The sequence below is a fragment of the Kogia breviceps genome, chromosome 19 (genome assembly GCF_026419965.1).
Source record: "Kogia breviceps isolate mKogBre1 chromosome 19, mKogBre1 haplotype 1, whole genome shotgun sequence".
Lineage (NCBI taxonomy): Eukaryota > Metazoa > Chordata > Mammalia > Artiodactyla > Physeteridae > Kogia > Kogia breviceps.
The window spans coordinates 5991802-6016672 of record NC_081328.1 but is presented as its reverse complement, the minus strand read 5'-3'; the positions used below and the strand labels follow the sequence as shown (position 1 = coordinate 6016672).

Sequence of the window (24871 nt, the reverse complement as noted above, 5' to 3'; positions counted from 1 at the left end):
GAATCTGCCTGCTAATGCAGGGGACACGGGTTCGAGCCCTGGTCTGGGAGGATCCCACATGCTGCGGAGCAGCTGGGCCCGTGAGCCACAACTACTGAGCCTGCGCGTCTGGAGCCTGTGCTCCGCAACAAGAGAGGCCGCGATAGTGAGAGGCCCGCGCACCGCGATGAAGAGTGGCCCCCGCTCGCCGCAACTAGAGAAAGCCCTCGCACAGAAACGGAGACCCAACACAGCCAAAATAAATAAATTGATTAATAAACTCCGACCCCCAACATCTTCAAAAACAAAAAAGTTTCAGAGAAAATGGAGGGACAAACTTTGTCAAATGTTTCTGAGGCTACGTAAGGTGAAGACTGAGAATTGACCATTGGATTTGGTAAACTAGAAGTTATTGATGACCTGGGTAAGAGCTATGGTGGAGTGATGGGGCAGTAATTCAGGGAAGATTGGGTTCAAGAGACAAGGGGAGGAGAGAACGTGGAAACAACTGTAGTTAAGGAGATCAGAGAAATGGGGTGGGAGCTGGAAGGGATTGGAGGTGCAGGAAGGCTTTTATTAAAGCTGATGGAAATGATCAAGAAGAGAGGGGAAATCCAGTGATGCCGGGAAGGGAAGGATTGACTGACAATGACTTTGGTATTGAAAAGAGAATGAGGCTATGGGATTCAAACAGAGGGGCTGGCCTTAGAGAGGAGCCTTTCCATTCATGCATGGTAATTCAAGGGAAGACAAAGTATAGGGGCCAGATGCCCTGAAGTTGGTAGATGAGTTGGCGGGAGGCTGTGACATTCTCTTCAGAGCAAGCTCAGTTGCTTGGGTGAAGATTCAGAATAGTTAGGGTGAAATTTAATAAGGGTTGTGTTTTTTCCAGGTGAGTATTAGGGAGAGAGGACGAAAGGATTTGGAGTACATGCTAGAGAGTCATGATAATATTGTGTATTTGAATGTAAGCAGGGTTTAAAAAAAAAAAAAAGGTAAGGCTATGAAGGAATTGAGGGATAGTAAAAAGGTGGTAATGGTCAGGTGGTTAGACTGGGGTCCATTTTTGGAACTGGCAAACTAAAGATGAGAGACAGTGGTTGGAAAGTAGGATCCTTAGAATTAAGATGATGGAGGAGTGAATGACCTGTATGGAAAGGTCTAGGGTGTGGCCATAGGAGGGAGTGGCCAAGTTAGGATGAGTTAGAATGGGAAGAGAGGAGGTGGTGGAACTGCACGTCAAGGGCATTGCAAGGATTTTCTCAATGAAAAGTGAAATTCCCGAGATCAGAACTGGCAATGAGCAGGTGCTCAGATCTTGTAGGAATGAGGGGAGTGACCCGGGGTCTCTGGATGGCCGCCATAAGAAGGCATAGTGGAATATCCAGTCTGGCAGTGTGACCTTCAAAGCCAAGGGTGGTGGGCAGGGAGCAATGGTGTAGAAGATTAATAAAGAGCAGGGAGGACCCCCCGCACCAAGGCCTAGGGGAACAAGGGGTACGGGAATGAAACAAACAGCCACTTCTTGAGAGGATGACAGAGGAAGCCGTGTCCTTAGCGGGAGTTTTGAGCTCTTCTTAGTGGTGGATTCTAGACCCAAACAGATTTGGACTCCTCCTAGTGCTGCCTCCCTGGGGTGGCCCCGATTGCCCCTTTTTGGAGGCATCTTCTCTTCTACCGAAGACCGTTCTGCGACGCAGTGTATCGCAGTTGTTCCCCGCACAGGCTTTGGAGCTCAACTGCCTGGATTCAAATCCTGTTTTCCTGCTCCCCTGCTTATTAACTCCATGAACTTAGGCTAATCGATTCACCTTTCCGTGCCTACGTTTCCTCATCAGAAAATAGGCGTGGTAATGGCTTTAATTATGGGGTTGTTGTGAAGATCAATGGAATCGATATAGGTGCAGTGCTTGGAACAGTGCCTAGAACATGGTTAAATGTGCATACTAGTTTCTGCTAGTAATATGATTATTTTTAAAATTAATCTTCTGCTCGGTTCCTTGTTCTGGAACAGGCTCCTTGTTCTGTTAGGACGGAAAGGTGAAGAAAATGTTTAGAGATACAACCAAAGATATAGAGATTTTGCTGATAATGGACCATGAGTTCCAGAGGACCCGATGAGAGGATCTGGGGAATTAGGGGTAGTCAGGTTAGGAGATGGACAGAGGTTTAAGCAAGGAGAAGCAGGGTGATGAGGGTTGCGTTGAGGAAGCCTTAGGGCTTCCTGTGCAGAAGTGAGCAGAGATCAAAAGCCAGATGGAATCAGTCCTGTTGGGGTCTCAGGTAAGAAGGGAGGGGGACGGGGAGCCCTGGGATTTCCTGCAGGTCAGCTGGGGAAGGGCAAGGCTGGGGGAGGGGAGATAGTGCCTGGACAGTACAGAACTCAGGGGCGTCCTCTTCACTTCTGCCGGTGGACGTCGCTAGCGTGGTTCCTGGCTCTGTCCCTGGCAGCTAGCATCATACGCTTGGCGGGAGGAGGACCCCTCCACATCCTTGCTCAGGAAATGAAAGATGCGTCTGGGGACCAACACATGAGTTTTCCCGCCAGCCCAGCCTCTCCCAACGCCGCACGCTACCCTTCTGGAAGCCTGTTTAATCCCTTGCTCAGATGTCCTCTGAATTGCACCAGGCATCTCATCACGGCTCTGTACCTGTGACTGGGCTGCTTGTAGATAGTTGTACTTGTAGCTCACCTCACCCAGAGCTGAGATAAAAGGGGTCGTGTAATGTTCCCAAAGCCGCCTCTCTCATTGCCTGAGCGGGTGCTACTGCTGCGGAATTACCAGAGATGTTAAAATTGAGGCCAGGGGCTTCCCTGGTGGCGCAGTGGTTGAGAGTCCGCCTGCCGATGCGGGGGACGTGGGTTCGTGCCCCGGTCCGGGAGGATCCCGTGCGCCATGGCCGCTGAGCCTGTGCGTCCGGAGCCTGTGCTTCGCGACGGGAGAGGCCACAGCAGTGAGAGGCCCGCGTACCACAAAAAAAAAAAAAAAAAAAAATCATCGAGGCCATAAGGACTTGTTGAGCGTTGTCATTTTCTTATGGGACAGATAGTTCCTCTTTTCCTTGGCTCGACGCTCACGGTCTCATCAGACACAAAGCCCTCCCGCTGCCATAAACCCTGTGGCTGCACGGCTGTCTGCTCTTGGGTTAACTGATGAGCTCCTCCAAGTCCCGGGTCCTAGGGGACGGCACTGCTGTAGACAGTAATCCAGGGATCGCAGACCGGATGGAAAGTTACCCACAGGCATATGCTGTTTGGCTCTCATAGTGATCAGGAAATTTCGTGTAAAATTCCAGACTTAACGGCTGCTTTTTGGAAAAGCAGGAGACCCAGCCACAAGGACTCTGGGATCCTGCATGGCAACCGTTGGCTGGAGTTGAGTCGTGGCGCCCCCTGCAGACCGAGCACATGCTCTCTGAGTCACTAGAGACCCCTGCACGTGTGCTCCTTGGGGCTGTAACATTCGTGCTGTGGGTCTGCTTCTCCTACAGGCACTGGCATTTATAACTCGAGCTACCCAGCTGGGTAAAGGGCCATCTGAGGGCATGTGCAGAGTATAAAGTAATGTGTGAATGATGAATGAGTGCGTGGAATATTGACGTGAGGCCCGTGAACAGCACTCGGACGCTTCCTGGCTGTTAGTGAGAGTAGTAAACAACTTACATAATCTCGTAAAAAAAAAAAATCAAAGACCTAAGTGACATATTCTGCTCTTCCTGGAAATTTTAAACTTAAATCCGAAGCATGGGAAACTATGGCTTAAACCCTTACCTTATGCTTGAGAATACCGTGGTTATCAAAGTAGAAAAGTGTCTGATTCTTTCCCAGGATAGTGGAGAATTTCACAGCTCCCTTATTCTTTCATGCTGTAGCAACACCAATTATCACCTGCTGAACTCTTCAAGGTGTGTGTGTGTGTGTGTGTGTGTGTGTGTGTGTTTTGCCACCCAGAGCTTTCGGGAACAGGTAGTGGAGTTTTGCATTTTTTGTGACAGCAGTGTAAGAAATTGAACAGTCTCGTAACAGAGGTTATTTTTTTCCCCCTGAGAACAGCTCAGTCTCTCACTAGCTGGGTTCTTGAGCAAGTTATTTAACCTCCTCGGTTTTTGCCTCTCTACATCTGAGGGTAATGGTTTTATCTCCCAATGTTTTTGTGAGGGTTAAATCTAATGTTCTACGTGCAAGTGCCTGGCATGGAGCCTTCCACTGAGAAGGTTCTAAAGAGAGTATTTCTGTTCAGGGCATTCACAGGAAAAGACCCTGAGCGGAGTGGGAACCCCGGGGGGTGCCGATACAATGAACCTGCAAAAGCCCAGACTGATAACAGTGGTCCGAAGGATGGGGATGTTCTGCCTGATTGAAGAAGCACAGACAGACTGGAGAGAGGGCAGCTGTGCATCTGCTGATGTGAGTTACCAGCCCATGGAGGTTTCTCTTCCTTTAAGAACCAGGTTTAAAGCATTGCTGCTCAAAGCAGTAATTTCCCCTGGGGAACAGGTGAAGAAAAATTCTTTGGCCACAACTCTCTGACTCTGATGTCTATTTGCTTGCGGCCATTTCCCCGAGGGAGGTGGCCCAGTCAGCTTGGGTTTTCTAAAGTGGTCCAGGTCCCTCCTTACCCAGTAATCATCAACCTTGACAAGTAACAAGTGTTTGTGGAGCACCTTCTCATGGCCAGGTGCTGCTTTAGGTTCCAGGATACAATGATGATCAAGACATGCCTTTGCCCTTAAATAGCTGACACTCTAGTGGAGGAGATAAAGAGGGAAACAGACAGTTAAATACAGCCTGATAAGTGGTTCAACCGGGGTTCACTCAGGATGCCATGAAAGTTCATGGAAGGACAGTTAAATCAATTTGGGAAAATTCGGGAAGCCTTTCTGGAAGATGTAAGTTCAAGTTGAGACGTGAAGGATATGTAGAGATAGCCAGGCCCATTCAGGCAGAGGGAGAAGCTTGTGCAAAGGCCCCGGGGCAAGACAATATGGTAGGTTTAGAGCCCTCCTGGTGGTCTTCCTGACTATGGGACTGCTAGGGAGTCCCAAGGGACTGGTCAGGGGAGCAAGGCCCCATCGTGAAAAGCTTTGCTTGTCATACTAAGGACTTTGAACTTGATCCTTGAATTTTTCCAGCCATCCCAACATTTGGGGGCCCAGTCTACATCTCTGAGATGGCTTTGCATACTCAGAAGTGGCACATACATAGCTCCCCTTTTTTTGTTGTTGTTGTTGTTTTGTTTGTTTGTTTATATATATATATATTTATTTATTTTTGGCTGTGTTGGGTCTTCGTTGCTGTGCGAGGGCTTTCTCCAGTTGCGGTGAGCAGGGGCTGCTCTTCATCGCGGTGCGCGGGCCTCTCACTGTCGCGGCCTCTCCCGTTGCGGAGCACAGCCTCCAGACGCGCAGGCTCAGTAGTTGTGGCGCACGGGCTTAGTTGCTCTGTGGCATGTGGGATCTTCCCGGACCAGGGCTCGAACCCGTGTCCCCTGCATTGGCAGGTAGACACTCAACCACTGCGCCACCAGGGAAGCCCCATAGCTCCCCTTTTGCAATGCACAGCCACACTATCTGTCACCTGGCCAGGGATGGCTGCATTCCTGACACAGAAAGAAGATGACCTAGGCACATACATTTCCCACTTTCAGGGGCAGGTCCCATTCGCATAGGTTCCATGGTCAGAACAATGCACCCCAAATTTTGGTTTGCACCAACTAGAATTTATATATACAGCATTAAACATTTATATACAAAAATTTATACACAACCTGCTGCTCTTGGTGTTATCACTGACCTACCTGTTCTCACATCTTTGAGCTCTCAGGAGTTTAAAATATTGTAAGTGTTCATTCCACAGACCTCCAACTCAGGTGTGCAAAGTAAAGGGTAAGGCCCTTGTTTTTCCATAACTGAATTTGGGTTCTGTCTCCAGTTCCACACCTCTGTCTGTGGAAACTCAATGGTAGTCATTGCAGGACAAACGCAACCAGTTCAAGGTTTTCTCGATTCATTCACAGTTCTCCCCTCTCCTCTTTCCTCCGTGATTGAACCTAATTTCCAGGAGACTTGAGGGCTGTCCAGGCATTGGGAGCGGCGTTTGGTTCTCGGCCATTATGTCTTCTCTTCCGCAGCTACCACGATGGCCTCACTCTCACGGGCCCTGGTTGCCACCGCCCATCCTTGCCAGGCTCCTTTGGGATGTCTGAGCCTTCATCTCCTCCATAAAGGTCACTCTGAATCTCCACGAGCTGACCAGGGGCCACTCGGGCCCACCAGCCCTAAAGACTGAACGAGAAGCATTCAGTCTCCCGCCTTCCCATGTGGAGCCTGACGGCTCAGGCCCATTTCCCTAGACCCTGTGGCTCCACGGAAGGGTACAGAGGGAGAGCCCCGAGACCCCGTTCACTTTCCTCGGCCCTGCTCAGCATGGAAGCTGTGATTCCTTCCACTCTTGGACTTACGGCGCTCCTCGTCCCTATAGATGTGACCTCAGAGCGGCCAGACAGGAGCCCCACCTCAGGACTGCTCATAATTTCCCCTGATCCTCACTTTAGGGGTTTTTAATATAATATGAATGGTGGTAAAACTGGCTCTAACTGATCATGAATTCTTTTTGCTTACCTTTTTGGAAATAAACTTTCTGTGCTGGGTTTTTATGGGCTCTGCTTTGGAACTCCAGTATCCCTTTCTCTCAGGCTTTTGCCTCTGCCTTGGGTTCAAACATTCATTTTGAAACGTGAAAGCTGAGCATGGATTTTATTTATTTTTTTCCCTTCTTTACCGTTGTGACAACCTTCCTAAAAAGGCATTTGGAACAGAACAGTCTCACTGTTGGTCAATAGAAGATAGAGATAAAGGAGTAGCCAGCAAAACTCCCATGGGTTTTACTTCCATAATGGAAGTATCCTTCCGCAGCAGGGTTACCCATCGTGTGTAATAAACAGGGAGCACTTGTCTGATTAGAGATCTGCAAGGGAACTACAGCAGGAAGAGGATGAGCTGAGTGCTGTCCATGGTCTCGAACGCCAGGGGCAAAGGATCCACTTACTTTCTTCCCTACTAAAACCACTAAACATAAAATAAATAAGCAACAGAGATGTACTATATAGCATTGGGAATCATACCAATATCTTGCAATAACCTATAATGGAATAAAATCTGCAAAAAAAATCCACAAAAAAATTCTGAATCACTTTGCTGTGCCTCTGAAACACAATATTGTAAATCAACTACACTTCAATTAAAAAAAAAAAGAATAAAATCTCACCTAAATGAAAACAAGGCGTTTCAGATGGCAAGTGCATGACAGAAACGCTACGCTAGCAAAAACGCCCACTGAAGCCTCTATTTCTATCTCTTCCTCTGTCTCTATCTCTGCCTCCATCTCTATTTCAACTCTTTACAAGCCTGTGCACACAGGAGAATGTGACAGTTGCTGCTTACCGTACCCTCTAGAGGCAAAAGGATGGCCAGCCCCGCTGTGTCCAGTGAACCCACTGCAGAGTTAGACCAAAGCACACCAGCTGCTTCCTGGTTGCTTTCTCAGCCTGGTGTTTGGATCTGGGAGCGTTCCAGCTACAGGGCTCTTAGGAACAGGGTCCCAGCGCACAGTGTAGAGAGGAAATCTCTTGGTCCTCGTTGCAGTGTGTTTGTGGGTGTCTGATGGATATCAGAGCCTTCTTTTTCACTTGTTTTCCAAGGTTGGGCGTGAGAGTTGTTAGTTCATGTTTGCCTGCTTCTTTTTAACGTTCGCTGGGATTGTGGAGCCTTGATCAGAGAGAGCATAGGATGGTCTAAAGTAGAGAAGTCCTTGGATCAGCCTCAGAGGTTGAGCTCATTGTGAACCCAAAACTCAAAGGATACCTTTCTAGCTTTAAATGCAAAGATTACCTTCGAGTGACTGGGTCGTCCTTGATCCCTGGAGGGCTCTGTGGCGTTCTGGGCCAGAATGGGTGTCTTCCATCACAGATCAGGTTTATTGGTCTCTGGTGCTGGCGTGCGGTAAAGAGTTAACCCGGAGGGCTTGGGGTGCTTCAACCCTGCACGTTCCAAAGAAAGGGCTGGCCCTTGACCAGAGAGATCTTCTAAGTCCTCGGAGTATTCTGCTTGATAAGAGTGTTTTTGTATACCTGGGGCCTTGGGCTACCCCAGATAGCTTATGGCTACAATGTGATTTATAATGAATGTGTGCCTTTGTTTGCCTGGGGCCCTGGGCCATGCTGTATCAGTTTGACCTCCGGAAGTGCTGAAGACAGGGTAGCTAAGGTCAATCGTGTGGGTATTTCGTGCCGAGGGTGACTGACTCCCAAGAAAAACCTTGGACATGAAAGCTCAGGTAAGCTTCCCTGGCTGTCAGTACTTCCCAGGTGCTATCACACATCATCACTGGAGGGTCACGTCCTGTTTGTGCTACTCTACCGAGCGAGGGCAGCTGGAAGGCCATGTCTGGTTGCTCCTGGACTCTGCCCTGTGTACCTCTTTCCTTTGCAAATTTGAGTCTGTATCCTTTCTCTGTCATACACCATAGCCACGAGTGTCAGAGCTTTCCTGAGTTCTATGAGTCCTTCTGGTGAACCGCTGAACCTGAGGGTGGTCTTGGGAGCCCCTGACCCAACTGGGAACCTTTCAGAGGGAGAGGTGCCACTTCTTGCCAAATGTCAGAGGTTCCACGGCCCTTGCAAATTTCTTTCCAGTTGGCTTCAGGCTGGTTCTTCCTCACGTGAACCCTTCTGGACAGAAAGTTGCCTGTGATTCTGAGGTCCCTGACTCCTGGCCCTCTCTCTGACCCTTGTTGTTGAGTCATTCAACTTTCCAGCCACACATTGCTCTGACGTCCTCAGCCCCATTGACTCAACTTCCATTCACTTCAGCAACCCACGTCCACTGCCACCTCCTGTACCTTGTTCATCACTTGGGACGGCTCAGCCTACAGAACAATATGGTCAGAAATCTAGCGCTACAACCTCTTTGGGCCGGATGCTTAAGAGCATGAGTTTTGCGGTTAGTCAGGTCCAGAGTAACTGAACTTCCTTGAGCTGTAGTTACTTTTCTGTAAAGTGAGAGAGGACCCAGTGGAACCGTACACGTAAAGCTCTACTTAGTTAATGCCTGGTGCATACCTGCCTGGGATTACAATAAGAGCTACTGTTATCAAGCTTGTGATGGTTATAACTTTATTTGCCAATTTGACCGGGCCATAGGATGCCCGGATATCTGCTTAAATATCATTTCTGCCTGTGAGGGTGTTCCCAGAAGAGGTCAGCATTTGAATCTGTGGGCTCGGTAAAGCAGATGGCCCTCCTCAGTGTGGGTGGGCGTCAGCGGACGCCCGCGGGCATTGATTCATGGGCCTGAATAGAAGAAAACGGCAGAGGAAGGCTGCCTTTTTTCTCTCTGCCCGGCTGCTCAAACTGAGACATTGCTCTTCTCCTGGCTGTGCCCTTAGACTCACAATCCTGGCTCTCCTACTTTTCAGGCTTTCAGACTTGGAATGGAACGACAGCGCCATTTTCCTGGGGCTCCAGCTTGAAGCCGGCAGGCCACAGGACTTCTCAGCTTCCATAACTGCATGAGTCAGTTCCTTATAATGAGACTTATTATAAGGAATTGGTTCCGTTTCCCTAGAGGACCTTGACTAACACAAAGCCTTATGGCTACGTGCTGGATGCATTTGACGCCTGATTTTGCAGGCTGTCAGACCTCTCTTGGCCTTGCCCATCTCCCCTTCTTAGGCTCGATTTAATCACCCGTCTCTTCAAGGGCCCTCTCATCCAGTCCCTCCTCACCCTCATCTCCTTGACCTCCTGCCACAGCTGCACCTCCGTCCCCAGTGCTGTGTCAATCCAAATGCTTGTTTTCACTCTCCCTGGCCCGGGGCTGCTGGACAATACTTGGGAAAAATCACATCACCGAGCTGAAGTGGTTCCATTACACATTGATGAGCCTCTCAGCCTCTGCTGGGCTGCCACGGCCGCTTGCTCAACTTTTAATGATCTCTAGTTGACCTTCTCTCACTTTCTCTTCAGCGGCTGCCCCTGACCTCTGCCCACCGCACCAACCCACCGTCACCTCCTCATTCCCAGCTCATGGGGGAAGCTGTGGCTCTACAGAGGTAACGGAGACCCTCAGAGACGATCCACGTCATGTGTGCCCCTTGGTCTTCTTCATTTGTCTATATTTTTACCTATATTTGCTTCCTTCATGATTCTATTTGAAGGAGTTATTACTCATCGCCAAAGTTAACCTTTCTAGCAGTAACTGCTGACTCCTTTGCTTCCTGTTTTTCCTCTAGAAAAAAATGTAATTCCCTCTCTCATGTATCCTCCTTCTTGCTCTCTGTCATTCTCTCTTTCTCCCACCGCCCCCCGAAACCCCAGGCTTTTCTCCGTGATATACAAGTATGCCCGCACTTGCTCTGCCTCATCCTTTTCCCTTTTCTTTCTACGCTGTTTATCTTTCAAGATCTGCCCCATGGGTCCCTATCTTCCCACTGTCTAAGTACTTCCTACTTGCTCTGTCAAGTGGTCCTTGCCTTTGCTGCCCAGTGGAACCCCATGGGAGCCATAACTCATTCATTTTAAAATTTCTGGTTCCCAACAGACATCCTAGAACACTGCAAGAGGCCACTGGGCATCTGCTAGTGGAACCAGGAAGGATGCTGTGTGGGTGGTCCAGAGAGAAAAGAAGAGTAGGAGCGGGGACACGCTGGCCCTCTGTGGAGGGAGAGCAGGACTTGGCATCTGTGTGTCACGTGAAGCAAGGACTAGAGTTGCTCACAAAATCTCCCCTGCTCCGGGTGTCAGGGACAGAGTGCTGAGCTGGGCAGCTCCTGTGTCTGACATAATATGTTATATATTACGGTTTTATGCTCGTGTGCTGGGAAAGAGCAGAATTGGATTATCTCCCTGCCCCAGGAAATAGCCATGTAGTAAGCGGTAATGGAGTCAATGTGCACGAACTGAAACTCTCTACACCCTCCCAGGGAAGAGAGCAGTGAGACGAATTCTCTCTCAGGGAGAAGGTGTGTGGGCCTCAACGTTGGGGATAGAGAGAGACCTGTTAAGTCAGGTGATGGCTTTGGGAGCTGCCAGAACAGAAGGTGGTGCCAGAGCCCCCCAGGCTGGACCACTTTTCCACCTGCCTCTCTGGCCAGTTATGCTAAGTGAGATGCTCTTCTGCTGTAAGAGGGACGTTACCAGCCCTTTCTTCAGGGCACAAAGCTGCACAAAGCTTCTTTCCTTTTTTCTTCCCACTTCTTTTTACTCACTGGCACTTCTGTGGCTTAGATGTTTTGCCCACATTGCCGTTACAGCGACTTTCAACCACATCACGTCATAGGTATTTGGCACTGAGGGTTTAACACTAGTGACTTCTACTTTAGGCATCGTATGCCAAAGAGCCATGGCATGGAGGAGTTTGTCATGATGCTGAAGTATGAGTCTGTATGACCTGCTCTGTGACGGGGGGGCGGGAGTTAGTTAGCAAGTTAGTGAGTCTGGTCCCCTGCTCAACCTATGCATTTCATTATTGCTTTTTTATTCATTCATTCGACAGATATTTTTTGGAGTATCTGGTGTATGCCAGCCCCTCTGTTAGGATGCTAGGTTGGCGATAAAGGGGGCAATGGAAAGGTTCTCTGCTCCCGTGGACTGTACCTTTGGGAGGAGGATGAGGGAAGAAGAACAAACAAAACAATTAATTTCATGTGGTGATATGTTCTATGAAGAAAATAAAGCCAGGTGATGTGATGGAAAGTGAGAGAGAGAGGTGAGCATTGGAAAGGAGCCCTGCCCACTGCAGCATAATATATTCACAGCAGCCAAAAGGCGGAAGCCACCCACGTGTACATCAGTGGATGGAGGGATAAACAAAACGTTGTGTATTCATACGATGGAATATTATTCAGCCATAAAAAGGAATGGAATTCTGATACATGCTACGATGTGGATGAATCTTAAAAACATTATGGGGCTTCCCTGGTGGCGCAGTGGTTGAGAGTCCGCCTGCCGACGCAGGGGACGCGGGTTCGTGCCCCGGTCCGGGAAGATCCCACAATGCCGCGGGGCGGCTGGGCCCGTGAGCCGTGGCCGCTGAGCCTGCGCGTCCGGAGCCTGTGCCCCGCAACGGGAGAGGCCACGGCAGTGAGAGTCCCCCGTACCGCAAAAAAATAAAAATAAAAAAAAAAAACCATTATGAATCAGCCAACACAAATGAAATAAGCCAACACAAAAGGGTAAATATTGTATGATTCCATTTATATGAATACTTAGAAAAGGCAAATTCGCAGAGACAGAGAGTGGAGTAGAGATTACCAGGGGCTGGAGGAAGCGGGTGGGTACAGAGTTTCTGTTTGGGCTGATGAAAAAGTTTTGGAAAGAGGCAGCGGTGGAGGTCACACGACACTGTGAATGTACTTCATGCTACTGACTTGGACACTTAAAAATGGCAAGTTTTGTGTTACAGATATTTTACCACAATTTAGAAAAAGAGGAAGGAGGGAGATTTGCAGTGAAGAGAGGAGCCGCCATGTGAAGATGGGGGGAGGGGACCATCCTGCTGGAGGGGACGTCAAGGGCAAAGACGGCAAGGCGGGAAAGAGCTCGGATTGTTTTTGGTTCTCCATTGCTTTGTGCATAGTAACGATCATGAAGTGTTAAAGACGTTTCTTTGTTAAAAAAAAAAAGGAAAGCTTCAGAAAGGAAGTTGATGGTCACTGCTAGCAGGGGTAGTGAAGAGGTTTAAAAGCAGTGGTATGGGCGAGTGGGGGTTTTCAGAGCTCTCCAAATGCCTTCCTCAGGAAGGCAGAGGGTCCTCTGCAGCTCTCGGCTTGCAGGTCCAGCCTCCCATCCAGCTGTGAGCACCTGGATGCTGCCCAAGGTTGTACTGTGTCAGTTCTGTGCCTCCTACACTGGTATTTGGGGCGGGATGGGTGATTAAGCAGACGACCTGGGAGTCATTTACACGTGGGACTGTGTAGGCTAACAGCGCTAAACCAGCAAGCAGGAGAAATGGATTCTTAGCCTAGTTCTGCCGTTAACTAGTTGCGTGTGTATAGATAAATGGCTTAGTCTATCTGGGCTTCAGATTCTTCCTCCGTAAAATGCATGCTTTGGACAAGATTAGAGAAAGCAGATATATAATACACATATTCCTTTTCACACGTCTGACAGTAGGGCCAGATGGTGATGTGTGGACATCCCAGGCCTGAGTGGCCCTCCTCCAAGCCAATATTCCTTACAACTGTTTTCAATATTTACTTGCCTGGGGAGGTGGAAGAGGTTAAAAGCAACTGATTTTTTTTTTTTTTTTGTACTAATAAAAATTGTATTTATGAACTTACTTCAACACGGCAAAGCAGAATCACTGAAAAATTGTGTGTGTGTGTTCTTGTTTGCTCTTTGGCTTTCTTTAGTCCACTTTAACGTGTATATAATAAAAATAAATTTCTTCTTCTGAGAAAAAGGCACTATATCATGGGATATTTAGATTGAGATTTTAAGTTCACTGGGACTGTCTGAGAAAGTTGTAAGAGGTTTCAGGAGAGCTGGGCTTTTAAAATGTTCCTGTCAAGATGCTGTCTGCTTTGGTGGGAGTGGGGCAAGTCATATTTAACTGGTTGATCTCCGTGATGTTTTAGTGTTCATTTTGGATCAGCATTTCCCAACAGCTGCCCCAAAGGCCTGGAACTCCTGTAGCTCTCCAGGGCAGACATTGCTAATGGATCACAGCACTCCTTCCTGCAGAGCCCAGATGGGACTCCAGCTTTCTCGCCATCACTTCCAGTTATGGATTCTATTGGCCATCCTTGGGCTGGGTGGATACTGTGATTCCTTCTGACCTCAGTGTCGTAGAACTCTGTGATCTTAAATTTTGCATGATTTAAAAGTAATCACCGTTTGTCTGGGACCTAAGTAACTGACATGTTATTTGGTTTCAGGCATGTTGATGTTTATGTAAATGTTTGTGTAGAAGAAGATGATGTTGGAAGCTAGAAAAATCCCTCCTAGACATCTTTCCTGGTTTTATAGCATTTAAAAGGAGTGACAATTGAAGGAAATTTTATGGAACTATTCTGGGCTACTGTCAACTAGTATGGAGAGCAACTGAAGGCCTAGAATTCAGAGGGTGGTCCTAGAACCTGGATGAAAGGAAGACCTTGTGTTTCGGGAACCAAACAGCTTTAGCAATGGATTGAGGTAGGAAATGATCTAAGAAGATCTGTTGACAACTGCAAAGGCTTTATTTATGTGAACTACACCAAGCGCCAATCTAAATTAGGTTGAACTTTGAAATAGCCAATGCTGTAGCAGAATAGCTTTTGCTCCCAAAGGCTGACAATGAGAGTATTTAAGGGAGATGAACACAAGCTTTAGAGATTAAAAAAAACAGGGTTTTGAATCCTGACTGCTGCAATTACTTGCTGTGGGACCTTGAAATAAGTAATTCATCATCTTTGAGGCTGTTTGCTTATCTGGGCAATGAAGATACTTATCACTTAACTTTCGGCATGTGGTGAGGCTTAAATAAGGTGTCAGTGGTGACACCTGCCGAGGCACAGAGCAGGCATGGAAATACAACCTGGGTGATCGCATCAAGCATGAGGAGTGCTTCACGGACACTTTCCAGTAAGGGGTCTGTGGTCGGAGCACCACGAGGACACTGATGAACTTGGAACCAGAAATTGGGTCTGTGGAGGAGAAGCACGAATCAGCTGTACAACCCAATAGGAAAACAATATCAAGAGGCAAATCACAACTTAATCAAGGAAATGAAAATGGATACAATGTGTTTCAATCAAACGGGGCGGGGCGGGGGGAGGGGAAGATTATCCTACCTTTGGGATTATCAATCGGCATGGCCATTTGGAAAGGCAATTTGAAAGGTTTGTCCAATTCCACTCAGCAGTGTACCCCTCTTCCCCTATATGATGGTTCTGCCCTACACAAACCACCAGAAGAGGAGGAAACCCTTGCCATGGTTTACTTATTCTTTATAAGTTACAAAGGCCTGTCATATGACATGGACATTCATCTGTTTGTAATTTATTACCTATTGGAGTGTAAGCTCAGTGAGGTCAGTGTCTTTGTCTCTCATGTTCATAAACATACCATCATGAAATGCAGAACATGAGTGTATAGAAAAGATTCTAGAAAGTTCTAGAGAGAGAAGAGAAAAGAAAACCTTTCGTGTGAATCATAACAGCAAATCAGAAAATATGTTGTGTTTACACATACGTAAATGATACCCTACTGTATGCATTATTCTGCAGCTTGCTTTTTCAGTCAGCATTTGGCTTGCAGGTCTAGCCATATAGGTACTTAGAGATCTACAGCTATTCTATTGAACTTCAGATTCTGTCATCACTGCTTTATTGCAACGGGTAGCAAACTCAGATTCTACAGAGGTTATTCAGGACGCTTAAATGTGAAGCAGCCTTGGAGGAAGACGTGTTGTAATCAAATACTATGCCTGCCTAATTACATGGCCATATAAAACGTTGTATATGCCAACTAAAATCACCAAACAGAACATTTACCAAGGTTATATTTTGCCTAAGAACTAGCAGTTTGTGAACTTTGCCATTGTTTTCTCGTACTTAATGTTATGGGTAATCTTTCGTGAGTAACCATTGGTATTTTAGGTTATTTCCTCTTTCCCTCCCAAATTAGGACTAACTTGGGTTACAAATGTGGGGATTAACTTGAGAACACAGGAGATAGGAAAAGGAAGATCGAAATGTCAGTTGCATTTCTCAAAGCTGATTGGAGAAAGTGAGTTTAGATCTGTGGCCAAAGGGACTCATAGTCTCTCCTCTTGATTTTGACAGAATCACGGGCAGAGTCACAGTACACCTGCACATCTCCACCTGAGGGCTGGACTAGGACCACCTGGCAGGTAAGGAGACAGGGTGCATACTTTTTATAGCTTATGAATTTGACCAGACAGGAGTAGGAGCTGAGCCAGGCAAGCTCAGTTCCCTCTTTCGGAAGCAAATATCAGATAAAGCACTGCTCTTATGCGAAGAAATTAGTAGAGGTGGAGAGAAAAGCTAGGAGTGTTATCCTCACAGAAGTTCCTCTTCGCTGAAAGCATGAGACTAGTAGGGAGGTTGATTCCCTTAATAGATAACCAACATTTTGTCTCTGGAAACTTCCCTTCCTCCTCCTCCTTCTCTCCCTCTCATGTAACACATTTAACTAGGACAACTCTTGACCTTGGTTTCTTTTCATTAATTTTTCCAGCTATATGGAGAAAACCTTTTCATTGCTAGCTTTTGGTATCTCTATGAGTCATGGATTCTTTCTTCTGATACATCTTTGATTACTGTTTTTATTCCATTAGTTTTGATCTGTTCTCTGATTCATTATCATTTCTCTTACAATTTTCAACTCTTTGTTTTAAAAATATGTTGATTTCCGTAGGTTTCTTTCATCCCCTCTCACACCTTCATTTTCCTCCTAAAATTCATGTCTCCAGCCCAGACTTCTGTCCTAAGCTTCAGATACATATATCCAATTGTTGTCAAGTTCAATGTATCAAAAAGAAGTTCTTTTTAAAAATTATTATTTTTTAAATTTATTTTTAAAAATTGAAGTATAGTTGATCTACAATATTTTGTTAGTTTCAGGTATACAGCAAAGTGATTTGGTTATACATATATATGTATATATTCTTTTTTCTATTCTTTTTCATTATAGTCTATTACAAGATATTGAGTATAGTTCCCTGTGCTGTACAGTAAATCCTTGTTGTTTATCTATTTTATATACAGGAGTGTCCATCTGTTAATCCCATACTCTAAATTTATCCCTCCCCCACCTTTCCCTTTGGTAACCATAAGTTTGTTTTCTATGTCTGTGACTCTGTTTCTGCTTTGTAAATAAGTTTATTTGTACTATTTTTTAGATTCCATATATAAGTGATATCATATGATATTTGCCTTTCCCTGCCTGACTTCACTTAGTATGATAATCTCTAGGTCCATCCACATTGCTGCAAATGGTATTACTTCATTCTTTTTTTATGGCTTAGTAATATTCCATTATATATATATGTACTACATCTTCTTTATCCATTCATCTGTCAATGGATACTTAGGTTGCTTCCATGTCTTGGCTACTGTGAATAGTGTTGCTATGAATATTGGGGTGAGTGTATCTCAAAAAGAAGTTCTTATCTTCCTCTTAAAACTTGTTCCTTCTCCTGACTTACAGCCTATATACCCTTTAAACCATGTGGATTGAAAACTCATGTCTTCTTTTTAGGGTTCATTGAGAAGATTAGATGAGATAATGCAAGTGGTTGCTGCTTAGCTGTCAAGAAAAATGGGGACATAAAAGTCTTCTTGCGGAATGTGAGCCTGCGTTAGACTGTAAAGCACAGCTGTTATCCTAGAGCTCCTTCACTTCCTGTGTTATGTTCAGTGCTTTCCTTTTATTCTTGGTAGATTCCTAAGAAAGACTGAAAGGCAAGGAAAAGTTTTGAGTCCTTATATCCATCTTAAAACATCTGTATTGTTTCTCGTATTCAATTTATGATTTAGATGGGTATAAAATTCCAGGCAGTAAGTTCTGGCAGTAAGTTTTCCCCCCAGAATTCTGAAGGTTTTGCTCCATTATATTCCAGTGTCTGATGTTGCTTATAAGAGGCCTGTTGTATTTCTGATTTCTTTTCCTTAGCATATAACCCATTATTTTTTCCTTTCTGGGTATTTTTATTTTTTAATTTATTTTTTTAGTGTAGTTATATACTAATTTTACTTAAAAAAAAAAAATAAAGTCTGGGTGGGCAGGGGAGTTGCCACACAGGGCGGAAAGAAGCATAAGAGTCGGTCAGGTGGTTTCAAAGATCCTCAGAGAAGCGCTCAGAAGCTCTCTTCCAACCAGGTCCTCATTACCTCTGGGTATTTTTAGAAGCCTTTCTTTATCCCTGGGGTTCTGAAATTTCAAAACAGTGCCTTATTTGGCTTTTTATTATTCATCTTGCAGAGTATTTTATGGGCCCCTTCAATCTGGACACTTACTGGCTTTCAGTTCTGAAAAGTACTTTCCCATTATTTCCTTTGCTGATTTCCTTTTCTTTATTTCCCCTGTTTTTTTGTTTGTTTTTTTTTTTTTTTTGCGGTACGCGGGCTTCTCACTGTTGTGGCCTCTCCCGTTGCGGAGCACAGGCTCCGGACGCGCAGGCTCAGCGGCCATGGCTCACGGGCCCAGCCGCTCCGCGGCATGTGGGATCTTCCCGGACCGGGGCACGAACCCGCGTCCCCTGCATCGGCAGGCGGACTCTCAACCACTGCGCCACCAGGGAAGCCCTCCCCTGTTTTTTGACAGTCCAATTATTTAGATATTGTAATTTCTGAAAAAAAAAAAACTCTTTTCCTTCCTCCACTATTTTCTACCTCTTGATCTTTTGGTCCATTTCTGGACTGTTTCCCCAACTTTATATTCTATTATTGCATTTTTGTTATCAAATGTTTTGATTTTCAAAAGTTTTCTCTGTTTTTGAAATGACCATTTGGCTAGTGTGCTGTTCTTTTTGTAATACTCAGTGTGTAGGGGCGGTATCTCCTTTCACTCCACTGAAGAGTCTATTTACAGATTTTTCTTCTACTCCTTCAGTCGTGTCTGAATCATCCAGGTTTCTTATTTATATTTATTTGTTTTGCTCTTTTTCTTTCTCAAGTGTCTGGTTGTCCCTTGCTGGCCATATCTTTTTAAGGTGGCAAAATATACTTAACGTAGGATTTACCATTTTAACTATTTTTTTTCGGTATACAATTCAGCGGAATTAAGTAAATTTACATTGTTGGGTGACCATCACTACTACCCATCTCCAGAACTCTTCCATCATCCCAAACTGAAATTACGTACCTATTAAACCGTAACTCCCTAATTCCCCCTCCCCCAGCTCCTGGTAACCATTATTCAACTTTGTTTTTTGATGAATTTGACTATTCTAAATACTTCATGTAAGTGGAATCGTACAATGTTTGCCCTCTTGCGTCTGGCTTATTTCACTTAACATAATGGCTTTAAGGTTCGTCCATGTTGAAGCAGGTGCCAGAATGTCATACCTCGTAAAGGCTGAATAGTAACCCATTGCCTGTCTATACCACATTTTGTTTATCCCTTCATCTGCTGATGGACACCTGGGTCGCTTCCGTGTTTTACTTCTGTGAATGATGCTGCTGTGAACATGGCTGTACATATATCTGTTTGAGTCCTTGCTTTCAATTCTTTTCATGTATTTTTTTTTTTTTTTTTTTTTTTTGCGGTATGCGGGCCTCTCACTGTTGTGGCCTCTCCCGCTGCGGAGCACAGGCTCCGGACGCGCAGGCCTAGCGGCCACGGCTCACGGGCTTAGTTGCTCCGCGGCATGTGGGATCTTCCCGGACCAGAGCACGAACCCGTGTCTCCTGCATCGGCAGGCGGATTCTCAACCACTGCGCCACCAGGGAAGCCCTCTTTTCATGTATTTTTGAAAGTGAGACAGTAAACAATTATTAGAGACTCTGTGTGTACATGTGTGTGCTGCTTGTCTGGGAGCTCGCGGTGGAAGAAAGGGTGTCAAAATCACTGTATGTTAGCGGATCCCAGGAAGAGAATATCCGTTCAAAGGTGTATCTGTGCGGGACAGGCTTTCTCTACATAGGGCAGGAGTATCGGAACATTTAGGACACACAACACAGCACTCAATGCCTACAGCTTACGGAGTGAATGGTGTGTGGGCGACGTTCTTTCTCACCTTCCAGGTGTAATTTCCCTATACTTTGGTATTTCTCTGATACTTGTGATTGTGATTTGGGAGGCCAGGGATGGGATGCGGAGGGAGAGAGATGTACAATTATATGTTTGCGCTCAAGTTGCCTGGATTCTTGGAAATTCCTCTAATATATATATTTTCAGTCAGCCCTGGAAGTAGAGATCAGCTACTTACATAACTGTGTAGACAGTTCAGGATTAAGCAAATGTTAGCTCCATCTTGGAATGTAATGAAGACGCCTACAGGGAACAGAGTGGGAGGTGGTCTCCAGGAGGCTGGGATTCTGGCTCAGGTCCAGCCTCCAGCCGTGTGGTCTGTTTTCAGAGGCTCTGCTCTGGCCTTTGCAGCCGGCAAGCTCTCCAGTCCAGTAGGTTTCCTATGAAAAACTTCACTTTTGAATTTTTATTTAAGTGGTCTTTTTTTTAAAGTAAGAATAACTTCCATCGGAGTTTTTCTCACAGACAGGGTCATGATATCGTTATCTCAACACCTGCTTTTGAGCAAAGCACCGGGGTGAGGACGGGAGGGGTATAGGGAGCAGAGCCTGAGCAGCTGGTGTTTGTTTCAGCCTCTTCCTGAGCTGCTCCAGAGCCGTCAGAGAATAGGGATGAGGCATCACTATTCCCTGCACAGCCCCGGTGCGAGGCTTGAGGTGCCACGGGCGGATACGGAGGTGTGTTTGCGCTAGCTTTTATTTATTTATTTATTTATTTGATTTTTTTTTCTTTTTTTTAAAAAAATAGATTTTATTTATTTATTGGCTGCGTTGGGTCTTCCGTGGCTGTGCGTGGGCTTCTTTAGCTGCCGAGGGCTGCTCATTGCGGTGGCTTCTCTTGTTGTGGAGCACAGGCTCCAGGCGCTCAGGCTTCAGTAGTTGTGGCACGTGGGCTCAGTAGTTGCGGCTCGCGGGCTCTAGAGCGCAGGGCTCAGTCGTTGCTCTGCGCGTGTGGGATCTTTCCGGACCAGGGCTCGAACCCCTGTCCCCTGCACTGGCAGGAGGATTCTTAACCACTGCGCCCCCAGGGAAGCCCCTGCGCTGGCTTTTAAATGATGCTCTTTCTAATCTCACTTTTCTGCTGCTGGGGAGTTTATGTGAAATCAGTGCATGTCTACTTCCGTTTTGCTCCCATTGATGTTATCGGTATTCATTTATTTACTTCACACCTTTTTAGATGGATGTTGTAAGATTTGGCAGTTTCTTTCTTGACGTCTTGCACTTTTTTTGACGTCAGCAGAACGTCATCGGCCATCATTCCACAGTGGTGCTTGTGGATGTGTTTCAGAAACTGGTTGATGTCCTGTGAAGCAGATTTGCACAAGCCTCTGCAGTTTCTGCTAATGAGTGGAAGATGGTTCCCAGGGCCTGCTTTCACGGACAGCGATGGCTAAACCTCCAGAGGTCTGATAGCCTTATGTGGACACAGGTGGAAGCAAACTCTGCAGACAGGCAGGAGAACCTTTTTTGTTTTTGTGGTTCGCGGGCCTTTCACTGTTGTGGCCCCTCTCATTGCGGAGCAGCCCCTCTCATTGCGGAGCACGCGCAGGCTCCGCGGCCACGGCTCACGGGCCCAGACGCTCCGCGGCACGTGGGATCCTCCCGGACCGGGGCACGAACCCGTGTCCCCCGCATCGGCAGGCGGACTCCCAACCGCTGCGCCACCAGGGAAGTCCCTGGGCAGGAGAACTTCTGGCAGTGTCTCTGCCTCCTTCATCCTTTGGAACCAACCAGAAATCTGACGTTTCTTCCGGGAAATGTCAAATATTTCCCCATCAGGTGCTTCTTCACAATTCTTTGTTTTTCATTGCACTGTATTTTTCACTCAGATAAAATTTACCAACAGTGAATGCACAGATCTTAGCCTCATACTCTGATGGGTTTTGACAGCTGTATCTTCTCATGTAACCCACACCCCAGCAAGACAGAGAACGTTTCCTTCATGCCAGCGAGTTCTTTGTGTCCCGCCCAGTCAATCCATGCCCCACAGCCATCACCGCTCTGATTTCTGTCACCAGGGACCCGTGTTGCTGGGTCTAGAGTTTCACATAAGTGCAACCGTCCACTGTAATCCTGCACTTCCCATCCCTCCGTGTCTGGCTTCTTTTGCTCACCCATGTAATTGTGTATATTAGCAGTTTGTTCTCTTTATTGCTGAGCCCTCGTCCACAATATTTTTTATCGTGGGATATACTGCTTAAAAGGAAAACCCTTTCTCTACCCACAGAATACTTCTGCCACCAAATGGCTGGGTTCTCCCCTCCCATTAAACAGTTCTGACACCGGCTACCCAGACTCAGTACCGACTCTGTAAGGACCCAGTCCCCCAAGACCGTCCCCCACGTCAGACACCAGTTGCAAGTCCCAGGTGGTCACTCGTACTTCTGACCAACCAGCTATAAATCAGGGGTTCCCACGACCCTCTCCTCAGGTTTGATCATTTGCTAGAATGGATAACAGAACTCAGGAAGACACTTATTTACATTTACCAGTTTATGATAAAGGATGTGATAAAGGACACCGATGAACAGAAAACATCCTGCTAAGTGAAAGAAGCCAGACACGAATGGCCACGTATCGGATGACTCAGTCTGCATGAAATATCAGGAATAGGCAAATCTCTGCAGAGAGAAGGCAGCTTAGAGGCTGCAGGGACTTGGGGGAGGGGAGAATGGGGCGTGACTGCTTAACGAGTGGGGTTTCCATGAAACGTTCTGGACAGTGCAGATAATTGTTCAGTACTGTGAGTGTACTAAATGCCACTGAATTGTATGTATACTTTAAAATGGCGAATATTATGCCCTGTGCATTTTACCACACGCACACAAAATATCCACGCCATTGCATAGGTGGGAAAACTGAGTCTCAGACATGCAAAGGCTTAATCCATGTTCACACACACAGAGAGAGCATCAGAGCTAGGGATTAATCCATCTGATTAGTCCAGCTGTGCACTAAGTGCTGAGAATACAGAAAATGTAGAAATGAAGGGCGCAGACCTCTCCCTTTGCCCCCCCCCACGGAGCCTCCTTTCCTGGGCTTTACTGGTTTTCCCCTCTGCTTGGACTGGGCTAGCAGGTGCAGGGTGAGCTCTGCCCCTGAAAGCCACACCACGGCCGCTGCGTTCCTGGTGACAAGGCGCTCAGGCTGCTGGACTCCAGGCTGAGCTGGCGTGGTGGCACCAGGCACACGGAGACACAGGCTGCTCTGGGCTTCGGCCCCAGCCCTTCCGGGTAGGACACAGCCCTGCCACTCCCTCCAGCCCCCATCCTTCCTCCGCCAGCTGGAAGGCTCTCTCCTGTCAGCAGGTGGTCACCCTGGAGGCCTTTGTTCTACTAATCCTAATTCTCTTGGAAGAACAGAAAGGCTGCCTCTGAAATTAGGCCGCCTGCCATGAGAGAAAGTTGGGTGGGCATTTGCTCAGCAGCAGACATCCACTGCTCAGTGCTTCTGTCCTAAAAGCTTTTTTGTCCTCTCTTCCCTTCTGGGCTCAGTGACTTAATCCTTCTGGATTTTTGTCCCCGGTACCCTTAACTCCTGGAGCCTTGTGAGGCTATAGATCACTGAGAATCCTGCAAAAAGGAAGCGGGATGGCTGAGTGCGAAGTGGAAATAACTAAGTCTTTATCACCGAGTCCCACCCTCCATTCCACCCCAACTCTTTTCCATCTTATTCCATCTGAATTTTCCTGCGTATGTATCACCTCCCTTCCAGTCTGTCCTCCGGGCCTGTGAAGTTGTCCCCACGGGCTGGACTCAGCATGAGAAGGGGCAAAGAGGCAGGGGCTTGGAGAAGGGTCCCCCTTTGTGCTCGGGCCCGTGGCTCCCCTCTCCCAGAGAGGCAGGGTCCCATCTACGTTCCTTGGTGCCACTTTCATCTTTTCCCCACATACTCACACTCAGCAAAGGAGCAATCTTCCTGCGGTGTAGAGCTCACTCCCCAAGAGGAGACCCAGTGGGCAAGATGCTTTATAGCTCGACGTCTAGATGTCAGACCCACTGTAATTACGGGAGAGGAGCTGGACGTGTCTTCCTCTGTCCAGATAAACCAGAAAGCTCCGATGAGACAAGATAATAAGCTCATGGAGTTTATCAGGAGGAGAAGTGTGAGACCGTTCTAGTGTCATAGACTCACACAGAGACCAAACCTGACAGACTGTGCGTGAAAATGTCCAAGCCAGTCCTAGCCTTTGGTTCACACCCAGCGATCTTGGTCCCTTTGTTTATTTCCCGATGGATGTATGGATTTTATCAATGCTAAGTAGACAGAAGCTGGCTCTGTTCAGGGGGAAATCCCATGGATACATCGATTTCCTCCTGACCCAGAAAGAGGGACTTTCTGGGTGCAGCAGTTTGTACATCTTAACTTCCCTGCTCCTGGAGGCCAAAGATCCAGTGAGTCCTTTCTGAAGGTGACTTCTTTGCTCTTTCTCAAAATGCCCAAGCCACACAGGCTCCTCTCAGATTTCTAAGTGAGGGGTGAGCTGCTCTGAGTACGAGCCCAGGCACCCCTCGCAGCACATGAAAATTTGATCCGTGCACTAAAGACTGTCTTGCTAATGCAGTCGGGCCCTTTGTCCGCAAGAGCTAATACCCTTTTGGGAAATGCTGTGTCTTAAGCTGAAATGTCAGGGAAGGAGAGGGTGGAGAGGGAATGCGGACGTCTGCCATCCAACCTCCTTTCTCCAGCCACTTAATAACTTGGCTAAAAGCCACAATCATTACAGAGCCATCAGCCAGGCTCCAGCCCCTCTCTGTCTTCCCAAGCAATCAACAGGATTTAGTGAGCCACCAGTTGGAATTTATGTCACTTAAAAAGTGTGGTTTCTTAGACCAGTCCTACAGAGAGCGTTTACAGAGATCTGGGCACTTTGATTAGCTTCCATTTGGAGACCAGGAGGCTGTGGATGGAGCCAGCTGTTAGGCCTTTCAAGCGCGTACCTAGAAAAAGTAGGCACTTAGCACACGGCCCGCTCATCTCCACGTTGTGCTCACTAAATGCGACTCTTCTGTCATTTCAGAACACTTTTTTTTTTGATGGAGCGTGATTGAGAGGAAGGAGAACCGTCAGAGCCTCTTAAACGTTACCAAGCTTTTTGCATTCATTATTTTTATAACAACTTCATGAAGTAGTTAT

General features: G+C 46.9%; 1 protein-coding gene and 1 non-coding gene across 4 annotated transcripts in view; one reads left to right on the top strand and one right to left on the bottom strand.

Moving 5' to 3' along the window:
• ADPRM (ADP-ribose/CDP-alcohol diphosphatase, manganese dependent) overlaps positions 1 to 24871 on the top strand; it is a 372105-nt gene that overhangs the window by 156598 nt on the left and 190636 nt on the right. For all 3 annotated transcript variants that reach the window (XM_067022034.1, XM_067022038.1, XM_067022035.1), the window contains one exon: positions 15806 to 15873. In XM_067022034.1, coding sequence (XP_066878135.1) covers positions 15806 to 15873 — 68 coding nt within the window. The remainder of the gene's footprint in view (positions 1 to 15805; positions 15874 to 24871) is intronic.
• On the bottom strand, positions 17802 to 17881 carry LOC131747179 (small nucleolar RNA ZL8). The gene has a single exon (XR_009332808.1). It is a non-coding gene; the product is annotated as a small nucleolar RNA ZL8 (small nucleolar RNA).